Source organism: Doryrhamphus excisus, unplaced genomic scaffold (genome assembly GCF_037039965.1).
Source record: "Doryrhamphus excisus strain RoL-2023G ecotype Guam unplaced genomic scaffold, RoL_Dexc_Guam_v1.1 HiC_scaffold_24, whole genome shotgun sequence".
NCBI classification, from domain to species: domain Eukaryota; kingdom Metazoa; phylum Chordata; class Actinopteri; order Syngnathiformes; family Syngnathidae; genus Doryrhamphus; species Doryrhamphus excisus.
Window position 1 is genome coordinate 419336 of NW_027621862.1, and position 23181 is coordinate 442516.

General features: G+C 45.5%; 2 protein-coding genes across 3 annotated transcripts in view; both read left to right on the forward strand.

Annotated features, from left to right (window-relative positions):
• Positions 1-40: 40 nt before the first annotated feature.
• On the forward strand, positions 41-12531 carry cunh10orf90 (chromosome unknown C10orf90 homolog). The gene is made up of 10 exons (XM_058061817.2): positions 41-703; positions 2869-2935; positions 5402-5466; positions 6980-7946; positions 9422-9568; positions 10012-10118; positions 10368-10533; positions 10864-10933; positions 11013-11109; positions 11398-12531. Exons 1-10 carry the CDS (start codon positions 173-175, stop codon positions 11434-11436), a joined length of 2256 nt encoding a protein of 751 aa, XP_057917800.2. The 5' UTR covers positions 41-172; the 3' UTR covers positions 11437-12531.
• A 441-nt stretch (positions 12532-12972) lies between these two features.
• The window catches only part of adam12a (ADAM metallopeptidase domain 12a), a 40318-nt gene continuing 30109 nt past the window's right edge, over positions 12973-23181 (forward strand). For both annotated transcript variants that reach the window (XM_078788721.1, XM_078788722.1), the window contains exons 1-3: positions 12973-13277; positions 20746-20858; positions 22763-22836. In XM_078788721.1, coding sequence (XP_078644847.1) covers positions 13208-13277; positions 20746-20858; positions 22763-22836 — 257 coding nt within the window. In that variant the 5' untranslated portion in view covers positions 12973-13207. The remainder of the gene's footprint in view (positions 13278-20745; positions 20859-22762; positions 22837-23181) is intronic.

The window sequence follows — 23181 nt, forward strand, 5'->3', positions numbered from 1 at the left end:
ACCCAATGGAGGGAGACAGCACCCAATGGAAGGAGACAGCACCCAATGGAAGGAGACAGCACCCAATGGAACCTTGCTTATTTGACATAGTCGTGTAGAGCGTTTGTCTAATGGTCTTTCAGAACAGCCTGAAACAAGAGACCTGAGAGCGGTTACCTGAGCTGCTCCAGGCATGACTCTCCGAAGGCCAGCTGCTCACCTGCCGACAGGCTGGAGGAGGTCCGGAGATGAGTCCATGAGCTCCAAAGGGGGCAGCTTGTCCTATCTTTCTCGGCCTCGGAGCGCCCTTGAAGGCAGACAACTGGACAACTGGCTCCAGCACCTCCACAGGATGCAGAGTGACCCCAATCCAACTCCGGCGTCCAGCAACCGCACCACGCCAACTCTGGATAGAGAACCAAGTGGCCAAACCTGCAGACCGTACAGGAGTCCCTCCTTCAGCGGGGTCTCTTCTCCATGTGGAAGCCAGTGGGGGAGTTTGGTGGGCAGCCAAGACTCCCTCCAGAGTGAGTTCTTTGTCCCCGTTGGACGCAGAGGGAGTTTGGAAAGGGTTCATATCATGCAGACGCCCAAGAAGGAGCAGTCCCAGGTCAGTTGTCTTGCTCCTGTGAAAACCGGGTGGCTCCCAATCCAGAAACGTGTCATGATGGTAGAGGATGCTAGGAACCAAGGCCAAACGTCTACACATCGCTCTGCTTCTCAGGTAAGACTCTAAACATGAGTGCTTGGATCTGTACCTGGATGTGGAAGAATTTGTATTTAGTGTACTGTACCCACTCCAGTGAATCCAAGATCAGGTCATTTTCCTAGAGTGGGTGCCACAATCCATACGCAGATGCCGAGGAAGTGGGCCTGGATCCGGCATGATTGCAATAGTATTACTGGAGAGCTGTGGGAGTGAAGGCTAACAGGAGACGCATCCGGGTCCAAGTGGCAGGGGTAGCAGTCTCAGTAAGGAAGCCCAGACTTCAAGACTCCAAGTCTACAAAACAGACATAGACCGGTTGGGCAAACTCCCATGTACCCTCCAGTACCATCATGAGGGTAAAAATGGCCTTCAGTGGCAAAAAAGGTGAGCCTGGGCCGGGCATGATTGCAGGAAGAGTGCAGGTTAGCAGAAGATAGAGGAGTCTAGTCCTAATCTCTGTGGGACGGCGTACAATCTCTGATTATGACTGGAGTCATAAAGAAGATAATAGAACGACTGTCGCCCCTTAATAGGATGGTGTACCTTGACGTAGATGTATTTGTCTTTGCCATATTTCACATTTTTAAGCAGGCCTTTGTCAAGAACCTGTGCTTTCCCAAGGATTTGTCACTGAAATCCTCTCAGGCTTTGTTACTCTTACGTGTTCCACAGAAAGGCCTGTACGAGTCTTAAGGGTAAAAATTGCAAAGTGAAGACTTAAAAAGAAAATGTGCCATCGAGAGCCGTTTGGGATCAGGCAGCGCTCCGGCATCCTTTTGAAAAGAGCTTACGCTGCAGGACCTCTGCACATTATTCCAAAAGGTTTACGAGCCATTTGGAGCTGTGGCGGAAAAGATTGAACTTATTGCCCTGAGCGAGGAGAAGCTAGTCAATGTGCAGCAAATTCAGTGGAAGTGTTATACAGTCAAGTGATGGGGGGGGGGGGGGCTCACCACTGTACAATGCCACCATTTCCCCTGTGACTCCAACACAGTCATAGCGGATTATTGACATTTCACTCCATTAAAAATACCTTATATTTATTCTCGGGAGCCCTGCCCTCCTGCCCCCATCATGTGTGAAAACAATTGATTGTTTTTACTTACTTACAAAATGCTTGGGGTGTCTTGTGTCACAAGATCTCACATGGTTAAAACATTTCAACGTTCATTTTTCCTGATAATTTCCATGATAATAAATAAAGAACAAATTTGTCCGTTTTCCTCGTCTGCCGTCCCCAAACAGGCAGGGAGGGGCACTTTGCCACGTTTGTTCCAAAGAACAGCGGCATGAACGGAGTAAGCCTTTTTGTCAGTCATACAGTCTCTTTGACTCGGTGGATGGAGGCGGGGCCGCTGACATACACACAGAGTGCAGAAGAGTTCAAAAAAGGTTCAAAAATCCGATCCAGCCAATATAACCCCCTTGAATATAATCACATTATCCACTGGCTCTTCCCGTCCGCTGAATACTTGTAACTGTTATATTTGTTCACTTCCTGCTTTCCATAATACAGTTTAAGGTGTTTTTTTTTTTTACATTTCTCGGTTAAGCGATCATAGTCCGGAGAGTAGTGTAGAGAGGCTGAAATTTGGAATAAAAAAACGAATGAAAGAAATACCAAAATAGTTGTCAACTGGGTCATTGATTTGTGGTTGATTTATCGATGAATCGTTGCAGCTCTACTCTACTCAGCTGTCTATTTGGTATGCCCCAGGGCAGCCCAGGCTTACCGCCAGCAGTGTGTGACTGTGCAGTGAATGACTAATGGCTTTCAGCATAAAGCATTATGGATCGCTGGGAAAAGCCGCTATATAAATCTAATCCATAATTATTATGATTTCTACTCCGTTACCAATATTCTATTTCGTAGAATATTTTGCAAACCCTACACACTTTTTTTCCCTCTATCAAGTACAAGCTGTTGTTTTAATCGGTTTGTTAGAAGGATTATGCTAAACGTTTTCAAACGGACATCACTTATGCCAGTGAAGAAGCCATTAAAATGTGATGTACATTAACTTGGAGTTACAGTTGGTTTACATTGGACACAAATGGTGCAGTGACCAGGCAAATCAAACAGAGGGAACTGCACCCATGGGACTGTATTGGGGCTCAGGGTTTGGTCTTTACTTTCACATGTTCTTGGCTCACTGACATATTTACTCTTATTTTTACAGGTGAAACTGAAACAAGCCATCACACCCACCTTTCAGAAGAGTCGAGGAAGCGTCAGCATGCACCAAGGTTTGTGCTTCGTTGTGGTGTTGCATTTTCTAAAGCTGCAATGTCACATCTCTATCGGGATCTGAAACGTGGTGAGAAGAGATAGGAAGCTCGAGGCTTGAAGATAAGATGAGAGATCCAGACTGATTGGGAAAGGAGCCCCGCTAATCTTTGAACATTCACTCAGACTGAGCCCCTCTACCTCCTCATTCTTGTTTATACATCCATTATCCCGTCAACAACTGGGCTGCATCAAGGAATCAAAGTAATCCATCCTTGGCAGCAGGAAACGTGGGCATAAAATAATCAATCGTGAGGTAAAACACAGGTTTTTGTGCTGAACCTGCCTGGTTGCGAGTGCTAGCCGTCGAGCTAATTGTCAACTCGATGGTGTCAGAGAGTGACATTTACCACCGCACTTTGTAGCATCTACCGTAAATGCTCCACTTAGCACCTCTATTCCATTAGCCGCAGCATCTCCCAGTGGGTCTACAGAAGCAAATAACTGCTGAGGTCATTGTCTTTTTATGAACCTCACAAGGTGGCAGTAGCTGCAGTTGATGTATCATTAGCGGAGTGGCTAGCTGCCTCTGCATGCGCTTTAAAATGTTGAGACATTGAAAGGTGGAAGAAAGTTATGAGAAGAAATTTGACAACCTTGACAGTCCTGATGGCTTCCAACGTTACTGACAAGGAGATCCTCTCTGAGATGTTTTCCACACGGTACAGAGGAGGGGGTACTGTCATGATCCTTCAATGGAACAATAGAGTTTAAGGTTGTGCAGGGGCGTTATATATATTTCAGCTTTGTGATCTAGGTGAAAAATATCAAATTCAGTCTTTTTTAGCCAATTTTTTGGGAATACTTGAAAATTCTTCTGAAATGATATTAGTAATGTATGACTTTATTCCCCTACTATTATTATTTTATGACGAGGACGTGGAATGACGGCCATTCCAAACATTCCCTCCGGCTGTCATCTCCTGTTGTATCCTTTTCAGTCCACCATTTAGCAGTAGCTCCTTGAACCAGACTGAAGGTGTTTGAACCAGAATAAAGCGTCCAAATATAAAATTGCCTGAGGGTAATGAGCAAATGTGGCCAATAGAAGGAGTACTCTTCCTTTTTTGCACATGCTGGCCAATTTTCAGTGTCTCTGTGCCCACATGCTGTTTAGTGAAGGCTTTGCAGGCCATCAGGATGAGGATGGGCACTAACACTGCTGGAGGAATTATCACATTCTTTAGGGAGTAGGAGGGAGGCTCACAAATTAGTCTGCGGCTTTTTTTTCCTTTTTTTCCGAGACAGAAATGAGAGATTGGCTGACTCAGATGGAACACATTGAACCATTTTCCCTCCTGGCAACATCTCTGAAAACACATTATTTGTGTTTATCCAGCTGCAGTAACATGTGTTTTTTTTTTTTGCACCAAAGAGACACAAATTTCAGTATTAGGGTCACGTTGAAAAAAATAATAATCATAGATTTCAAGAATAAAGATGCAAATTTACGAGAAAGAAAGTCATTGTCATGATCTGCACTTGTTTTGGTCTGCCGCCCCCTGTTGTCTCTGTTCTGTCCTGCAGTGGACTCCTGCCTTGTTCTCCTGGTCTGCACATCTGCTGCCCATCAGCACCTTGCACGCTTCATTTTTGCTCCTGACCTTTTTGTCACTCTGCCTTGTACTCGTATTTTAAACTGCCTACTGTCTGTACGTAGTTGAGCCACTTTGTAATTCCTTATTTGCTACTTTGTGCTCTTTTGTTTGTACTCTTTTAGCTTCCCAGCGACCTTTTGTCACTGGTGTCTTTTGTTGTACCTCCTCTGTGAGCGCCCTTCGTTTATGAGTAAATACCCTTTTACTACATTTGCCTTGGTGTCTGCTCTGGGGTCCTCAACATTATTCTGTATACTTATTATGAGAATACTTGTGAGAAAAGTCGTACATTTACAAGAATAAAGTGGAATAAACCGCATGCTATTGGAGAAACACAAGTGTGTTTTCAGCGATCTTGCCAGGAGGGAAAATGGTTCACTGTGTTCCATCTGACTGGGCCTCTCTCTCATTTCGGAGTATACTGTACTTTATACTCAAAATCCCGTTTTATTTAGTTTTCAATGTGATCCTAATCCTCCGTTGTACTCTAACATTCTCCCTTGAAATGAGGAATCCTCTACACAGCATTCAGCGGAGGTGTGTGGGGGTGTGGGGGTTATCCCAAAGTGGAAGCCGGTCGGTCGGCATGGCAACAGCAGACGGGGTGGCCACCGCTGGTGTGATGCAACCACTCCCTGTTTGTCAGTGTCTCTAAGGGTCGTGCCGGAGTCACTTAGCCGTGCTAACATCCATTAATCCATTATTGACATTGTCAACAATGTCAGTCTGTCAAGCCGGGTGGGGGTTGGGGGGGGTGCATGTGTAAGAGAGAGGAGGAGCACAACTTGTTGGAAAATGTGACTGTTTTGTTTTGCCATCACATCACAGAAGTGGAGAGAAGTCCCGGCAGGACGTGGCGGACACACGACCAAGGATCTCCCGTCATTAAACAGGTAACCGGCTTTCACTTGGAATACTTTGTATGTCAGAGATACAGTATGGATGTCATGATACTTTTTTGTGTTTTTGGTAACACCAGCCCTTTACGAAATAGCTTGGTAGGCTAATGCTTCAGTGTTGTATTACCGGGCACTTGGCAAACAAGAACTTGACACAGATCCTAAACCGTTTGAACGTGTTTAAGAGTTAGCATTGCGGAAAACGGAAATCTCACATTTATCTTGGTAGTTTTGCTTTTGCTTGGTAGTTCACTGTTTTTTTTGGGAGGGGGGGGTGCTTTGGGTGGAATGGTCCCCATTCTACCCAAGTGGGAGTCGCTGCCAGGTAGAGGTCTCACTCCACTTCATCTTACTGACTGTTCTGCACATACAAGAGTGAAACCAGTCTTGGTTGGGGTGGAGCTTAACACGACAGAATAAATGCTCAGCTTTTGCTCACCCCCCCCCAGGTTAGAACCGTGCTGTCTAGTCTTTCAGCAGGAACCCATGGAGCCTGCCTGTATAAGACACACAATGTCCAGTTGTGCACATCAGGCAAAGCTAGTTTGACACCCCTTTAGAGGGGGACCTATTATGCTCCTTTTTCAACCATTTGTATTGAGTTGTGGACTTCTGTAGAGCAGCTACACACAATGACCTTTCTAGATCTTTCAGAATCTGCACCTATTCCAGCTGTATTTCCTTGGATTTATTCTTATTCCGCCCACAGCCCGCCTCCGGGCACGCACACTTCGCTGTGATTGGTGACACTGCAAAACTAGGAGGAGGAGCACTGATAGTCGGACACACTTTGTCAGAGGCACCGCTGGTGCAGTGGAGCTCAGAAGTCGGACGCGGTGTTTAGTAACTGCAGACAATGTTGGCGTTTTCTCCACCTCTGTGGGCGCACGGCATGTCCGACATTTAAACACCTGTCCCGGCGAGAGCACGCTGCTTCTATGTACCTTTTAGGTACCAGACATTAAAATGAACAGAAACTCCAGAAGCAAGGGTCTGCCATACGTAGATACAGCAGCGATAGATAAATATAAGTCCACATGTATGAACCACCGCTGGCAAGAACTTGACCCGGTTGACCGAGTGTGGGGGGGGCAACCCTCCACTAAGCAGAAGGCCTTGCATCAGCATTTCTCTTTGCTCAATAAACACCATCAGAAGCCTCTGAAGACGTGACACTTGGCCCTCTGGCCTCTTTCACTGCGGAGATGGAGTCTCATTGTTATTCTGTGAAGGATGGATCCAGTCTGCGCTGCATTGGTCCGCTTGCTGATGCTCCTCTCTGGCTGCCGGGGCGTGGACTCATGGACTGTGTTGAGATGAGGGAGCGGTAGGAGAGTCATCTAACTTGAGAGTAAACACAAGAAGCCCTGAAGGAAGATGAGGCTGCTGACCTCCTGTTTAACGTAGCACCATGCATGGAGTGGAGCTCCACTTGTGCTCCGTCACGTGATAAGGTTGATGTTTTTCCACAATGGAGGGTGATTGACACCTTCAATGTGCTTTTCAGGGCTCCGCTGCTCATGAAAAACACGGAATCTGGCATGCTCTGAGGAGAGGCTGGAATAGCAACAGGACCTCAGAGCCTCCCACACCCAGAGTAGAAGAACCCCGTGAGCAAAGCCCTCAAACATCTTCCACGTTGTGTAAGGTGTTCGTTCCCGTGCGCAGGGCGAGCAGCGGCCATCCCGTGACGCCCCCCGACCAGCAGCTCAGGCGCAACAGCTTACAACCCTCACACATCCAGACCAGCTCCGCCGCCACCACCCTAGTCCCTCATCACAAAGTTGGTTTCTCCTCCATCACCATCTCCAGCAGGAAGGTCACCAGATCGGCCAGTCTCACGTCATCTGACAGGCCTGCGTACGACCGCCTGGAAAAGACCAAGCAACCTTTGCCTGATGTTCCCATGGACCAAACCTCCAGCGGGGTGCAGAGGAAGCCCACCATCGTCAAAGTGGTGCAACAGAGGACCACGCTCAGCACACATCCATCTTCTCTGGACACGCTGGTCCACAGGAGAAAGGCCACCATCATTAAAGTGACGGAGCACAAGGAGAGCTACAGTCCAGCTAGGGAGACATCTCAGCGCCCAGATGGGACACACAAGGAAAATGGTACATGGAGTCAGGGAAGCCATCCAGACGACAAAGATGGCGACATATCACACACGTCCACACTGAGACTTCCTGTCAGCAACACTCCCGCTCCCTCGGCGCTCTCTGGACAAAAACCCAAGAGGCCGCTGAGTTGCCACGGCAATGTCTTCCCGCGCGGAGACGAGCCAAGCGAGGAGAGAGTCCTTCCACCACCGGCTGTCAGGAAGTGGAGCTTGAGCCTCCCTCAGGAGACCCCGCCATGCGACCCTGCCAGCTGGAGCCCTCTCGGCCCAGTCAAAGGGGCGGCGGACGCCTGGAAGCTCAGAAAAGACCAGTGGAGGAGGTCGTCGCCCTGTCTCACGCTCATTCAGACGCCGGGTAGGTTTGATCTTCTTGTCAGCACTTTTTGTCCAACATCTGCAGCTTCATAAGTCTAAAAATACACTTACTCACACACACACACACACACACACACTAAACAGCAGCATTTTAACACCAAACAGCATTTTTGCATTCATATTCTGCTCATTTCTCAGCCCTTTGAGTTGTGGACTCCCGTGGAGCAGCTACACACGACAACCCGTTCAAGTTCTTTCAGAATCTTCACATATTCAGCTATATTTCTAATATTTCTAAAACGCTCAGTTTTTATGTATTCCACTCACGGCCCGCCTCCAGGCACGCCCACTCCGCTGTGATTGGTCACAGTGCCGAGGGGATAGAAACACTTCCGGTTCGTGCCACTAACTTTTTAGGAGTTAATAAACGGTATAAGAGCTGACAATAAACGGCGATTTCGCACACTGCCGACTGTATATACATATTTACAGTTTGTGCCGCCAACTTTATAGGAGTTTTAAAATGTCCGCTGGATCCCGAATCCAATCCGGAAGCGGAGACTGTACAGTCCGAGGTTTCTCAAGAAAAGAGGTTACTTCAAGACGTCTTTCAATGGTAAGTAGCTTTAGCATTTTAGGTTAGGTTAGGTTAGGATTTCTAATGTACAGCATCGTTAGGAATTGTAAACAAATGCGGCGTTCCCTTTCGCGCCACAAACAGCGCCACAAACAGCGCCACAAGTGCAATGCAATACATTTTTGCGGCCACCAGGTGTCGCCAAAAACACCAGCCTTTTTCATTTGAACTGCATTTGAACTTTTTGGAGTCTCTGTCATCCTTAAATGGGACCTATTGTGTTCCCCCCCCCCACACACTTTTATGACTTATAAATGTTGTTAGAATGCTGCATTATCGTGTTAAAGTTTCAGCTAATGAAGTGAAGAAGTTTGCGATGGCTCTGAACGCTCGGTTTCAGGCAACACTGGCTCACTATGACCTCACGGAGAGCCTTGTGATATGTGGGTGGGCCTCAGGTACAAGCTGAGTGGGACACTACGGAGTGAGCGTGGAATAAATTAAAACAGACCGTCTTGGTAATCCAAGGAAATACAGCTGGAATAGGTGCAGAATATGGAAGCTCTGGAAAGCTTCCTGTGCGGATAATCGAAATGGCTGAAAATGAGCATAATATTGGTGATGTTAAAATGTCAAGTATTTGTACTTGAGTGTTCCTCTTTGAAGCCTCTGCTTTTGTGGAACTGGTCCGCCGAGAGAAGATGTAAGTCGGCATGATGTCCTCACACTAATAAATCTGCTTGATTATGCAAAACAAGATGAAGCCGTGATGACTGAGAGTGTTTATTCATTCATGACGGTTTCTCCCACGGCGCAGTGATTAAATATTCCTTCATTGCATTCATAACCCGCATCATCAATTAATGAACCAAAAAGCCAAAAAGTGGCAAGATTTGAAATCCAAAATGAAGCAGTGAGCGTTTATTGTCGTGTTGCAGAGCCTCATCAGTCTCCAGAGGAAGTCCTGGCGCTCAACGCGGCTGCCATCATCGCAAACATCAAACTCCAAAGACAGCTTAGTAAGAAAGAAACATCACACGGCAATTTGGAAGGGGAATCCGCAGCACCCCCCCAGGGAAATACAGGTATTATTACCCAGACTCTTTATGTAATTATAATTTGCCATCTTATCACGCATTGATCTCTCTTTACAATTACCTGGAAATGTTGCAAGCTCCACACTTTCCTTCCACAAGCTCACCTTACATTGAATGGGATCTGATGCTCAGACATTCTGATGCCATACCCAGGAATAAGGAACATATGCAGAACCAATCGTGTCCGGTACGGATTGCATAATGAAGGGGACACAGCCTATTTGTAACTTTAGACGTCTTATCAAATCCGAGCAAAAGTAGTGCATAGATGCACCATTCTCGCATGTGGAAGTAGTTTAAATATGAGTGGGTTTGTGGCCTCATGTTATGCTTGCCCCCATTCTGATGACCAGACATCTTGCAAGGTCACATGATTGAAAGCCAGTAATAAATTAAATAGAAAGAAAGGGATGATTTCTTTATTTTCACAGACACACACACCAATCCTGACGATAGAAGCAGAGACGTGAGCCAGGATACGCTTCCTGTCCCGCTGAGTCCCGACCACCAAAGACCACGTGAGATTATTTCGCTGCAGGTAATTGCAATTGGTGGAAGCTTTTCATTTGGTGCAAAATCTTACAGGAGCTACACAAATGCATGGACATACTTTTCGACTGTGGAGTCCTTCAGGGATCAATTCTTGGGCCCATGCTATTTGCTCTTTACCTGGTAGCACTTCAAAAAGCGTAGCATCTCATCTATCATTTCTATGCCGATGACTGCCAAATGTACTTTCCACTAAAAAGGACCGTTTTGACCAAATGACCAAATGTGCTCTCTGCAGGAAGCACTGCGGAGGTCCAGGCCACACTTCATCTCTCGTTCCCAGGAGCGAGTACGAAAGTTGGAACGCATGGTTCAGGAGAGGAGGCAGCGGTCCAGCACGGCAGGCCCACAAACCAATGCTGCACTTAAGCAGGGGGGAGGCCACAAGGCCTGGTCCACAAGCGGTACCTGTGCTCATTATTATTTTTTTGTATTATAATGTTTTATTTAGGATGTATTTATTTATGATTATTTACTATTTTTAAGGTAGAATTGAAAATACATGTACAAGTATTGTCAGAAATGGACTTGAAGGGGCTTTTTACAGTGTTTACTGACCCCTTGTGGGCATTGCTGAGACCTACAGCACCTGTTACATCAGTAGCAGCGAGGAACTGCAGCGTTTTTGAACCTTTATTTTCATACAAAAATACAATATAATACAATACATGAATTAATCATTCTAATTTTAAACAGTTTTAAAATATTAATACTTTTTGTTTGCCTACGTTTAGGTCATCTATGCAAATTCAAAGAGGGAGCCTCTGTTGCTGCTGGGAAAGCCAAGGAGCGCAGAACAAATGGGTGAGTTTACAGGGAGATGATATGACATGATATGATGATGGTATGGTACGATACGATATATGATATCATGTATTGTCAGCCTGCTAACTGAGGTGAAGAAGAAAAAGGAGGAAGAGATGAAGAAGAAGAAGGAGGCTTGTTTGACGAACAGACAGCGTGTGGAACTTTTCAGAAAGGTATCAAATCACCTTTAATGCACCTATTTCATTTAAAGAAGCACCTCTCGCTATCATGAAGTGCCAACCTAAAAGCAATATGTCCCATCCTCCACTGGAGGGTGCTGTTGTATTACATTACATTTCACACAGCCTCCGGTTTCATCAAATAATGCTGCTAATTATTATTTATATTTCAACTGTTCCATATATATTATTATTGTGCTTCCGTTTGGAAGTGCACTGCACTATGCTGACTAATACTAGTTATATTTTATGTCGTTATATCGTTATATCGTTTCCTTCCAGAAACTGTTGGATCAGATTCTTCACAGAAACAGCAGCTGAACGGTGGAGACACACGAATAGAAATTGGAGGAGTTGGGCTGTCAAAGTCAAAGGGGACCTATTATGCTTTACCCCTTTTCTTCTGTTAAACGAGGCCAAAGTTTCCCATAATGAGGTTTGGAAGTGGGCCCTAGAAGAACTTTGGGATGGAACTCTGAATGCTCTATTTCATCCGTCCATCCATTTTCTATGTCGCTTATCCTCACTAGGGTGGCAGGGTATGCTGGAGCCTATCCCAGCTGTGGTCGGGCGAGAGGCGGGGTACACAGGGGTTGCCAGCCAATCCCAGGGCACATATAGACAAACAACCATTCACACTCACATTCATACCTATGGACAATTTGGAGTGGCCAATTAACCTAGCATGTTTTTGGAATCTCGAGGGACTCCGGTTTCCCTGGAGAAAAGCCACGCATGCACGGGGAGAACATGCAAACTCCACACAGAGATGGCCGAGGGTGGAATCGAACTCGGGTCTCCTAGCTGTGTGGCCTGTGCGCTAACCACTCGACTTCCTCACGTCTCATTTTGAGCCGAGGGATCATGCTGCCTGGTACACTATGTCTGCAGGATCACTGGGTCACATGGCCTTGACTCCATCTTGTCCATTTGTGGGGTCAGAGGTCACTCATGTTGGACGAGACGCATGGCGGGCTTCCTCCACACCAAACTCCTCCAAACAGAAGACAAGCCAGTGTCCAGTCATCACCCGGTGCCAGCTATTAAGCAGCAAAATGGCGGAATGTGAACTCTTCTCTCGCCAAGTTAATGAACAGTGGATGTTTGAATGGCGCCTTTGTCAAAACACACACACACTCACACACACACACACACACACACACACACACACACACTAGATCCTGCCACAGCCTTTTATGACAACACTAGAATCCTGAATACCGCATGGGGGTGTATTACTATCATAACGCTTTCATTTGAAATGGAATAAGATGCTTTGTTTTTAGATTGGACATGTTGTGTTCATGGAAATGTGTTCATGGAAGTTCTGAAATGGGCTGATTTCCATCCATAGTGGAGCTGGTGCAGTCAAGCTGAGGGAGGTGGAGGCAATAAAATGTGAATACTTTGATTAATGAGATGGTCACAATTTTAGCAAAAGCTGCAAATACTTTTATTGAAATATATTCATAATAAAAAAATAAAAAACATTTGAAACCGTTTTCAATGTATTGTTACGATACAAAAATAATTACATAATTCAAAAATAATAAGTTATATAAATATGCATAAGCATGTTTCACGCTGCTTTAAACCACTATACTCAATATATTACTTAGTACATAGGATCAATTATTATTCTAATTAGTAATAAATATATTCATATATATATATTAATGTCAATCAAAACCAAGCATTATTACATTACATTAAAAAAAATCCCCTGATTAAATCTATGACATTTCCTGTTGTGGCCGTGGAGGAACAGGACGGGTTCTAGGACCCTGCGGGGCTTCTCTGGTGAAGCACATGGCGCTCACAAGACAACTCTTTGCTGTCATTCTTCCTGGACCCACAACCGAGCACGACCTTTCCCCGCGTCCGTCCAACAGCCACCTCACGCCGGCAACACTTTGGCGGGACGGCGCCTCATACCCGGTGCTCGGTGGATCAAATTGCGGGACGTCATTCGACTTTTTTCTTGAAAGCTCCCCAATGAGGAGCGGGGGGGAGGAAAGTGGGAGGCCCGTCAGCTGTTTGGTGCTGGGATGTTGAATCTGCACTGAAGACACATCAGCGTGTCAGCACCGCCATGCCTTCTTGGACGGCCAGCCTGCTCATCTGGGCGGCACTGCGGGCTGTGGGCGTGGGACACCCGGCAGGTAGGTGGACGATGACACGCTGGGGATCGGCTCATGCCCAAAACCAGAAAATAGCTGCTATATGAATACAATTTAACATCCGGTTTTAACGGAACTGCGTGGAGTTCTGTCATAAACTCATGCTGAATATTATGCATTCAAATTAGATCATAACAGACATGATTGACAATTAATGTAGCTTTTAGTACAGTATGTGTGCAGTAAAACAACAACATTAGATTATGATCATGGTTTTTATTTAATTACCATGTTTACATGATTAGAAAATGAATGAAAGATGACTAAACAATGAATTCATACACAAAAAAATTATAATAATTGAATAATAAGTACAGCTGGGATAGGCTCCAGCACGCCCGTGACCCATGTGAGGATATGAGGTCGAAAATGAATGAATAAGTACAACTAAAAAATAATAAAAAAACATACCTGTAATTAATAAATATTAAACTAAATAATATATAATAAAATTAATGTAATTTTTTAAATAAATGTAATGAACTACTAAAAGACAATGAAAATACATAATGGAATGAATGACACATGATTAAATAAATATATGATATGCTGTCATGTAACTAAATAAATGAATGAATAAAATAAATATGTACAAATGAACTCTACTTTAGTATAGTATACTATTTAATAAAATAATATATCAATAAAAACACCCCAAAATAACCCCAACTGTACTCCTTGGCTACAACATTAGGTTCAAGGTAATGACAATACAATACAATACAATACAATACAATACAATACAATACAATACAATACAAGACCACCGTACTGTTTTTAATATTATGGCCAAACCCATCCATCCATTTTCTATGCTGCTTATCCTCACTATTGTCGTGGGGGCATGCTGGAGCCTATCCCAGCTGTCTTGGGGTGAGAGGCGGTGTCCACCCTGGACTGGTGGCCAGCCAATCCCAGGACTCATATAGACAAACAACCATTCACACTCACATTCATATTGATGCAGGTGTGCCTAATGAAGTGTCTGCACGAACGCATTGATGTGTCGCCGCCTTGGCTCCCTCTCTCCATGTGTCACTTCCCAGGCCGGGAATGAGCGTCCTCTCCCTCCCTTCGTCTCTCCCTCTCTCATCTTCACACTCTTCCAGTCACTCCCTCCAATCCTGGGACTTAATTAGGTGGGCAACAAAAAAACATACGGGATTCGATGCCAGCAACTTGTTCATTTATTCATCAAGAGTTCATAAGGAAGTTGGGCCTTGATGGCGTCTCTTTCCTGGGGCGCTTCCTCATCAGCTAAGAAAGCCTACCGCTCTCATCGCTCCTTCTCCTCCTTCTCCTCCTTCTCCTCCTTCTCCTCCTTCTCCTCCTTCCCGCCTTGTTTACCTGCTTCACTGAACCAGCAGTGTGGATTTTACATTACAGCCAGTAATTCATTAGATGCTCCGACTTATTCCATTTTCTTTATATTATTTATTACTGAATGAATTTTTACTGACTGTTCAGGGCCGCTTGTGTGGAATAGATCTTGATTTCCTCATCTCATATTTACTGACATGTGTTACGTAGCGAAGTAAAAGTAGCACAACTATCCCAAGTGTCAGAGATAAGTCAGTGTGCTCATGCAGAGTAGCGGAAAACACTGCTAAAAGTTAATATTTCATAACAAGGACATCGTGTATTCGCTGTAAACGTCACTTGCAAACTGACAAATGAGAAACAAGAAATGAAAACAAGAATTGTTATTTTAAATATTATGTCTGTTTAACCGCTGCACGGCGGACGAGTGGTTAGCGTGCAGACCTGCCATGCAAACTCCACACAGAGATGGCCGAGGGGGGAATCAAACTCTGATCTCCTAGCTGTGTGGCCTTCTCGCGAACCACTTGTCCGCCGTGCAGCCCGTCATATCAATCAGTCACCTTTTAAGATATGCAACAGGCTTTCGTTTCTTGCAACGTCACACCAAAGGAAGTGCGAAAGTGATCATGTGGGTGTCAGACTTGGTTTGACTTCAGGAGCAACGTGACGCATTTGTTGCCACGACACATAGCTAACGACACATAGCTAATGACACATAGCGAACGACACATAGCTAATGACACATAGCGAACGACACATAGCTAACGACACATAGCGAACGACACATAGCGAACGACACATAGCGAACGACACATAGCGAACGACACACAGCGAACGACACATAGCGAACGACACATAGCTAACGACACATAGCGAACGACACATAGCGAACGACACATAGCTAACGACACATAGCTAACGACACATAGCGAACGACACATAGCGAACGACACATAGCGAACGACACATAGCGAACGACACATAGCGAACGACACATAGCGAACGACACATAGCGAACGACACATAGCTAACGACACATAGCGAACGACACATAGCGAACGACACATAGCGAACGACACATAGCTAACGACACATAGCGAACGACACATAGCTAACGACACATAGCTAACGACACATAGCGAACGACACATAGCTAACGACACATAGCTAACGACACATAGCGAACGACACATAGCTAACGACACATAGCGAACGACACATAGCGAACGACACATAGCTAACGACACATAGCGAACGACACATAGCTAACAACACATAGCTAACGACACATAGCTAACGACACATAGCGAACGACACATAGCGAACGACACATAGCGAATGACACATAGCTAACGACACATAGCGAACGACACATAGCGAACGACACATAGCGAACGACACATAGCTAACGACACATAGCTAACGACACATAGCTAACGACACATAGCGAACGACACATAGCGAACGACACATAGCTAACGACACATAGCGAACGACACATGGCGAACGACACATAGCTAACGACACATAGCGAACGACACATAGCGAACGACACATAGCTAACGACACATAGCTAACGACACATAGCGAACGACACATAGCGAACGACACATAGCGAACGACACATAGCTAACGACACATAGCGAACGACACATGGCGAACGACACATAGCGAACGACACATAGCTAACGACACATAGCGAACGACACATGGCGAACGACACATAGCGAACGACACATAGCGAACGACACATAGCGAACGACATCACAATAGCATCTCATGACTGCAGCAGCTGCCTACCTCACTTCTCCGTTTTATTACCTTTTAATGGATGCCAGACATGTGGCCCAGAATCCGTCCAGGGAAGTGTGAATGAAATCCATCACCTTCCCAGCTTGTCACATTCACATACCGGATCAGGATCCGGAAGCTCTTGACCTTCATGGCTGAGGCTGTGAGGAGGACTCCCTGCTAGGTGGAGAAGGAGTGGAACACCGCTGGCGTCTTGATGGCATTTTGGCTGCAGGACCATCCACTTCCTGGATGGTATATGTTGATGGTATATGTTGATGGTATATGTTGATGGTATATGTTGATGGTATATGTTGATGGTATATGTTGATGGTATATGTTGATGGTATATGTTGATGGTATATGTTGACGGTATATGTTGATGGTATATGTTGATGGTATATGTTGATGGTATATGTTGATGGTATATGTTGATGGTATATGTTGATGGTATATGTTGATGGTATATGTTGATGGTATATGTTGATGGTATATGTTGATGGTATATGTTGACGGTATATGTTGACGGTATATGTTGACGGTATATGTTGACGGTATATGTTGACGGTATATGTTGACGGTATATGTTGACGGTATATGTTGACGGTATATGTTGACGGTATATGTTGACGGTATATGTTGACGGTATATGTTGACGGTATATGTTGACGGTATATGTTGACGGTATATGTTGACGGTATATGTTGACGGTATATGTTGATGGTATATGTTGATGGTATATGTTGATGGTATATGTTGATGGTATATGTTGATGGTATATGTTGATGGTATATGTTGATGGTATATGTTGACGGTATATGTTGACGGTATATGTTGACGGTATATGTTGACGGTATATGTTGACGGTATATGTTGACGGTATATGTTGATGGTATATGTTGACGTCCAGCCAGGTGACAGGAAGTGGATTCATAACTTGAACAAACCACGGCTAAAGAATATCAGCAATTGTAGCTGGAGGCGAGTATGATGGTGTAACCATCAGCGTTTGTGTTCTCCAACTGTTTGTGTGGCTTACATGGAACAACAGATGTTATTGGCAGTATTGAAAAGGAATATTGATTAGCAGCGGGGGGGGGCGGTCCTGTCTGTCGATATTGTTATTGTATGTTGTATGATACATTCACTACAGTATCCTTGGTAGTGTTATCATATCATGATGATATCAATTATCCATATGGAGTTATCCTCCAAGGACACAATATTCCCAAGACAATTTGTTCTCCTGGGGGGGGGGGGGGGGGGGGGGCAGGAGACTACTATATGGCGGAGGGTAATGATGAGAGAAGGGTGGTGGAGTTGATTGTTTTGGTCCGCAAGGTCGTTAATGATAATTGCGTCATCCATCACTCCAGTTGCCAATCAGCTTTCTCGTTCAATTAGCCTCTGATTGGGGAGGTTTGTTGTGATCGTGACATGCCTGTCAATCACCCCAAATGTGAAGCGGCTTCCCGTCTTAAGGCTCAACGTCAGAACTTGGCTGAGAACATTTCCTGGATGGAATCCCAAATCCCAGCGTCTGATTAATAGTCGCTTGGACGAGATGGAAGCAGAATTCATTAAGACGCCTAAGCACTCCTGTCATACGTAGACAATCTTTGACTACTTTTTTTCTTGCAGTAGGTCCTAAAAGCAACAGCAAACTGAGAACACTTCTCAACAACAGAGAACTAGTGTTTTTAGAGTAGAACCTTAAAATAGAGGATCTTTGACGAGTGTTCTTGCAGTTGGTCTGTAATAAAAAAACAATTTTTCAAGACATTCTTAAAAAGAGTTGTGCATAAGGGCTGTAAAAACTTGTACAGATCCTCAAATAGAGGATCTTTGATTCAAATTTTTGCAGTACATTCCTAAAAACAGCAGCATAGATGATCTTTGACTAGCATTTTTTGCTCTTGGTCCTCAAAAACAGCAGGGGGACTTCTGTCATATATACTGTAGATCATAGGTTCCCAAAGTGGGGTATGCATACCCACAGGTGTACGTCCATAAAAAAATTATTAAAAAAAAATTCAACTAGCGGCTTTAAAAACAGCAGATAATTCTTGTATATAGATGATCTTTGACTAGAGCTTTTACAGTAAGTCCTTAAAAACAGCAGATCCCTCCTGTTACATAGAGGATCTTTGCCAAGTTAGAGTAGGTTGTTAAAACAGCAGGGTGCTCCTGTCCCACAAATAGAGGATATTTTACTTGTGTTTTTGCAGTGGGTCTTTAAAAACAGCAGGGCGCTCCTGTCATAGAAAGGATCTTTGACTGGTGCATTATGTTTTTTTGGTTTATTTTTGTTAGTTTTTCTGTAGAACAATCCTGGAAGTGTCCTTGCCTGCACTTATTTGCTTTTTAAAACCCTACAAGGACTCATTTCAAAGAGTCTCCTTCAAGCACACAAAGTTCATCTGATGGATTCTCAAGATCTTGAGAAGCGACTTTGGAGTGCGTCCTTGCATGCCCCCCACCCCCGCCCCCACTCCCCCGTCGAGTACTCAGGCATTAGTAATTAGAACTTTGTACTTTGCTGATGTGCAACATATGTGTAGCCCCCTATCTCATTTTGGAGCACACGCAGGAGGGGGGCTGGGGGGGGGGGCTGTGTGCGGTCAGGGGGGAACAGAGCACCATATGTGCTGCAAAAGCAAATACGCTACAATATTTTCATGCCTGTCCATGGCTGCTGGTGCTTGGGCTGGCTGGCGGGTTTTCATAAAGTACTTTTTTGTTCGTTCGGAACAAAGTGAGGGGGGATTAAGGGTGAACCCTGAAGCATGCCGGAAGCCTGCATAGTCCAGTAGGTGCGTGTAACTGTCGTGAAAGTTACATCAAAACACGACTGGTCAGACCCGCCCAGGTCAGGTCAGAATTTCGGAACTTTTTTTGCTCCGTCCTGCTTAGTCCCTTGTCAAAAAGGGTATTATGGTGTGTACTTTGGCCTGGCTGGGACCACCACCAGGACTCCACCGGGACTCCACCGGGACTCCACCGGGACTCCACCGGGACTCCACCGGGACTCCACCGGGACTCCACTAGGACTCCACCGGGACTCCACCAGGACTCCACCGGGACTCCACCAGGACTCCACTAGGACTCCACTAGGACTCCACCCGGACTCCACCGGGACTCCACCGGGACTCCACCAGGACTCCACCAGGACTCCACCGGGACTCCACCTCTTCGCTGTGTTCATCCAAGTCCTCAAGCTAATGATCCTTTTGTTTTGTGTGCGGGGAGGGTGGGGGTGGGGAGGATGCCATCCTCATTGGGAGGCGGGGGTGGGGGTGGAGGGTGGAGGGCGCCTGCTTCTCATCACCATCCTCCAGCTGGATGAAGTCTGCCCAGATGTTCACCTCTGGATCTGCACTATCAGCCGGTGTGTCACTGTGATGAACTCCAGAACGGTTCTTTATTTTGCTCCCCAACAAAGCTCATCGGGGGGTGGGTGTGGGGGGGGGGGGGGGGTGGATGGGGTTATTAATGCTGGAAAATACGCAGACTCAGCAATTAAGCTGAGTGAGTCATGGGAGACTAGACGGGAAAAACTTTGAACCGTGTTCTTATTTGTAATGAAAAATTTGCAGAAGGTGACGGTGCTGTGTCAACACCCCCCCCCCCCCCCCCCCGCGCCCCCCGCTGAGCCAGTGCTTATTAGCAAGGATAATCTACTGACAGGCCTTGACCCAACTTGCCTCAAAGCTTTTAGATGAAGTATCATTAAAAAGCAAAGGAATATCTATTTTTCATTCTCCTTGCTGTCGGCTCCATCATTTCAGCGTTCAGGGAATTTGTGGACGGAATAGCAATCACACTTGGAAAGGTTTGATGGAGACCAACCTGGGAATTTTAGTGTTTGCGCAGGAGCTAACGATGCTAACCACCCCTGCTGCTTTTGTCTTTTTGAACTGTAGCCGGCACTGAGTTCGATGCCAATCACTGTCAGTCTCACTTGGAAGTCGGACACGGTGGGATGAATATATTGGATTTGGGATAGCGTTCCACAAATAGTTACCGTTTTGGAGGCCCGGTTATCACTTCAGAGAAAAACAGGAGAAAAGCCTGTTAGTGACAAAACTAATCCCAGCAACGCATCCCGGACGCCGGAGAACCAGCTAACATCCTCAAAAACGCTTCTCTAATGTCTGGGAAAAAACCAGTCCCAAGGTGGGATCGGTCCCAAACCGATCCCACTTCTGACACCGACATGAGTGTGTTTGATTGAAAAGCATGAAAAGAGAAACAACTGAAGATCTGCGTTCTTAGGCGTGGTTGTTCTCTGCAAGAAGGATTGGGAGAAGATTTGAACTTTGTGCTTTCTTCACAGGGAGTTCCACCGTTCAACCCAGACCCACCGCAAAGCAGAAACCATACGGGACCACGGTCCCTCTTCAGCTCTCCGGGAAAGACTGGAAACCAATCCACCAGCTTCAGTCCCAGGTGAGGAAAATCCACAAGTTGGTACCATCATCTTCTGGTCAATATTGAAATACTGATGTCCTACAGTGGAGAACAGGAAGTAAACTTACAGCTCCCACCAGACGGATTTTAAGATGTGCAGCAAAGCCTGCTGGGGGGCTTGTACATGGGGTGGTCTGATCCAGGTAGGAGCATCTTCAGAGGTGGTATCATGTCCAGGGGGAAGGAGGTTTTTCTTCTATGACATAATAAGAATCTGCAAAAGCAATCATCTTCTCTCCAAACGATGGAGATGATGGCTTTTACTTTTGGAAGACCATTGAAAGGTCACCTCCTAACTCCAGATACACGCCATGCAGCCATGAGGGAGATCTTCCCGTACTCCAGTGAGAGTATTTCCTGTTATGGATATCACCTAAAGCTGTCAAATCCCAAGTTTAGGAGAGGTGAACCTAAGTGCTCATTTGAATAAAAGCCCAAACAGATTGCAGGAATATTCATATTTCCCTCAAGTTGCAGGAATCTTGCGCAAGGAAAATGTCTGGAATCTCCAGCGTCCTGCTTCCATGTCCACTCGGGATCCAGTCCATTTCTGTCAGTGTGATGGTGAAACGGTGACAGGGGGGGGGGGGACTTAATGATGGATGACTCAACCCAGAGCGCTTCTTCTTGTCCGTGCTGACCTGAAATTAAACTTTACACGTGAGCGCCGCTAGCGGCCATGTTGGCGCTTTATTGAAAAGAGACGAGCATCGTGAGCCAGTTGGTGGCAGGATCAGAGTCGAGAAGACCAGATCCAAAGCTAATCCTCCTAAAGACGACAAAGAGGAGCTTTGGTGAGGACGCATGAATAGAAAACAGTCATCTGTGTGGCGGCTTTAAATATATAAACGCATTTAATGACATTTTGAAAGTGTGCTTTGCCACACGTAGCGTAAATACTCCACGTTTGTTCTGCACTCACGCTGATAAGCGTTGACATTGTTTTTTTATTGGCTACGAGCCAACAAAATGTACTTTAAATCCATCCAAAGTAGAATCACTTCCAGCTGAAGATCCCTAAAGCGCCCTTGGCGCCTCTTGAACGCCAATATACGACACAGGCAAATGTTTAGAGACAGTTTGTCATTCAATAACGTGGGAAAGTGTCTTCAAACATTCCAGCAAGTCTCGTCTATTCCTTTGTTCATCGCAGTTAATTGGTTCCAGACCCGACCGCAAGAAGTGACTTTCCGCCATTTAGCATTCGATATTAAACGGGACCTATTTTGATCATTTTTCGGCACTTTGTATTAAGTTGTGGAATCCTATAGAGCAGCTACACACAATAACCAGCACAGAAAGTCTTCTAGATCTTCCAGGATCGGCACCAGAATCACTTCCCAGGCCCCGCTTCTTAAAGGTGCACACGACGAGTCACAAATGATATTTCATATCGTCTTTTCTGAACACCTTAGATTTGTATTTTTGTTCATTTTTATGGTTCGTTGCGCTATTGAACCAACGCATGTGTGGAGACAGATGAACAGTGACATCTCTTGTCATCCAGCCTGAGAGAGAGGGGAGGGAAACAAATATTGAGTTTATTTTTCTTTATTGTGCGGTTGATAGATTTATTGATTATCTTTATAAAGATAAAGGATAGTATAGCAAGGATAGTATTGATTTTCCTGGAATCATTACCGTACTGATTTGAACTGTTTTGTGCTAAAGAATAGCTACCTGTTAGCGTTAGCACTAGCATTGAGATATTCTATGCTACATGAATCCTGGAGTGCGATGGCGGCCGAGATGCCTGATAGGAAGTCGGTGCTCTTCGTCGCTGATTGATACTTAAAATTCCGACCCTTTTCCTCGGAGCGCCGTTAGCGGCGCCGCACAATCAGACCATCCAGAACTAATCCGCCTCATGTGTCGCTTCCCAGACTCACCCTCCGTCATTGAAGCTGCTGATTGAGGCGGAAGGTGAGCGGCTGCTGTTGGCCGTGGACAAAAACGAGTAAGTTTGGACTCCTAATGCTGTGTGTGTGTGTGTGTGTGTGTGTGCATGTGTGTGTGTGTGTGTGTGTGTGTGTATTCATCCTGGGAGCTTTAAAGTGTGTCAGGAAGCTTTCCTATGCAAACATAATAAGACCTTCAGGATTGGTTGATTGGCACGCCGAGGCGGGCTTTGTTAGCGCTTGTCAACGCTGACCTGTTTTGTTTTTTTTTTGTCTCATGGGACAAGTTGTCATCTTTGCACAGCCACACAAAGTTTGGCGGAGTTTGGAAGTTTTTGGATGGTGCAATATGTTCCTAATGCAACTAGGAAGAGGCGTAGCATTCCCATGCGTACCCCCCCGTG

Coding starts and splice junctions, on each gene's coding strand:
- cunh10orf90 (XM_058061817.2), top strand. CDS start 173: ATGACTCTCCGAAGGCCAGCTGCTCACCTGCCGACAGGCTGGAGGAGG. Junction 704..2,868: donor CACATCGCTCTGCTTCTCAG/GTAAGACTCTAA, acceptor TTATTTTTACAG/GTGAAACTGAAACAAGCCAT. Junction 11,110..11,397: donor GTGTGGAACTTTTCAGAAAG/GTATCAAATCAC, acceptor GTTTCCTTCCAG/AAACTGTTGGATCAGATTCT.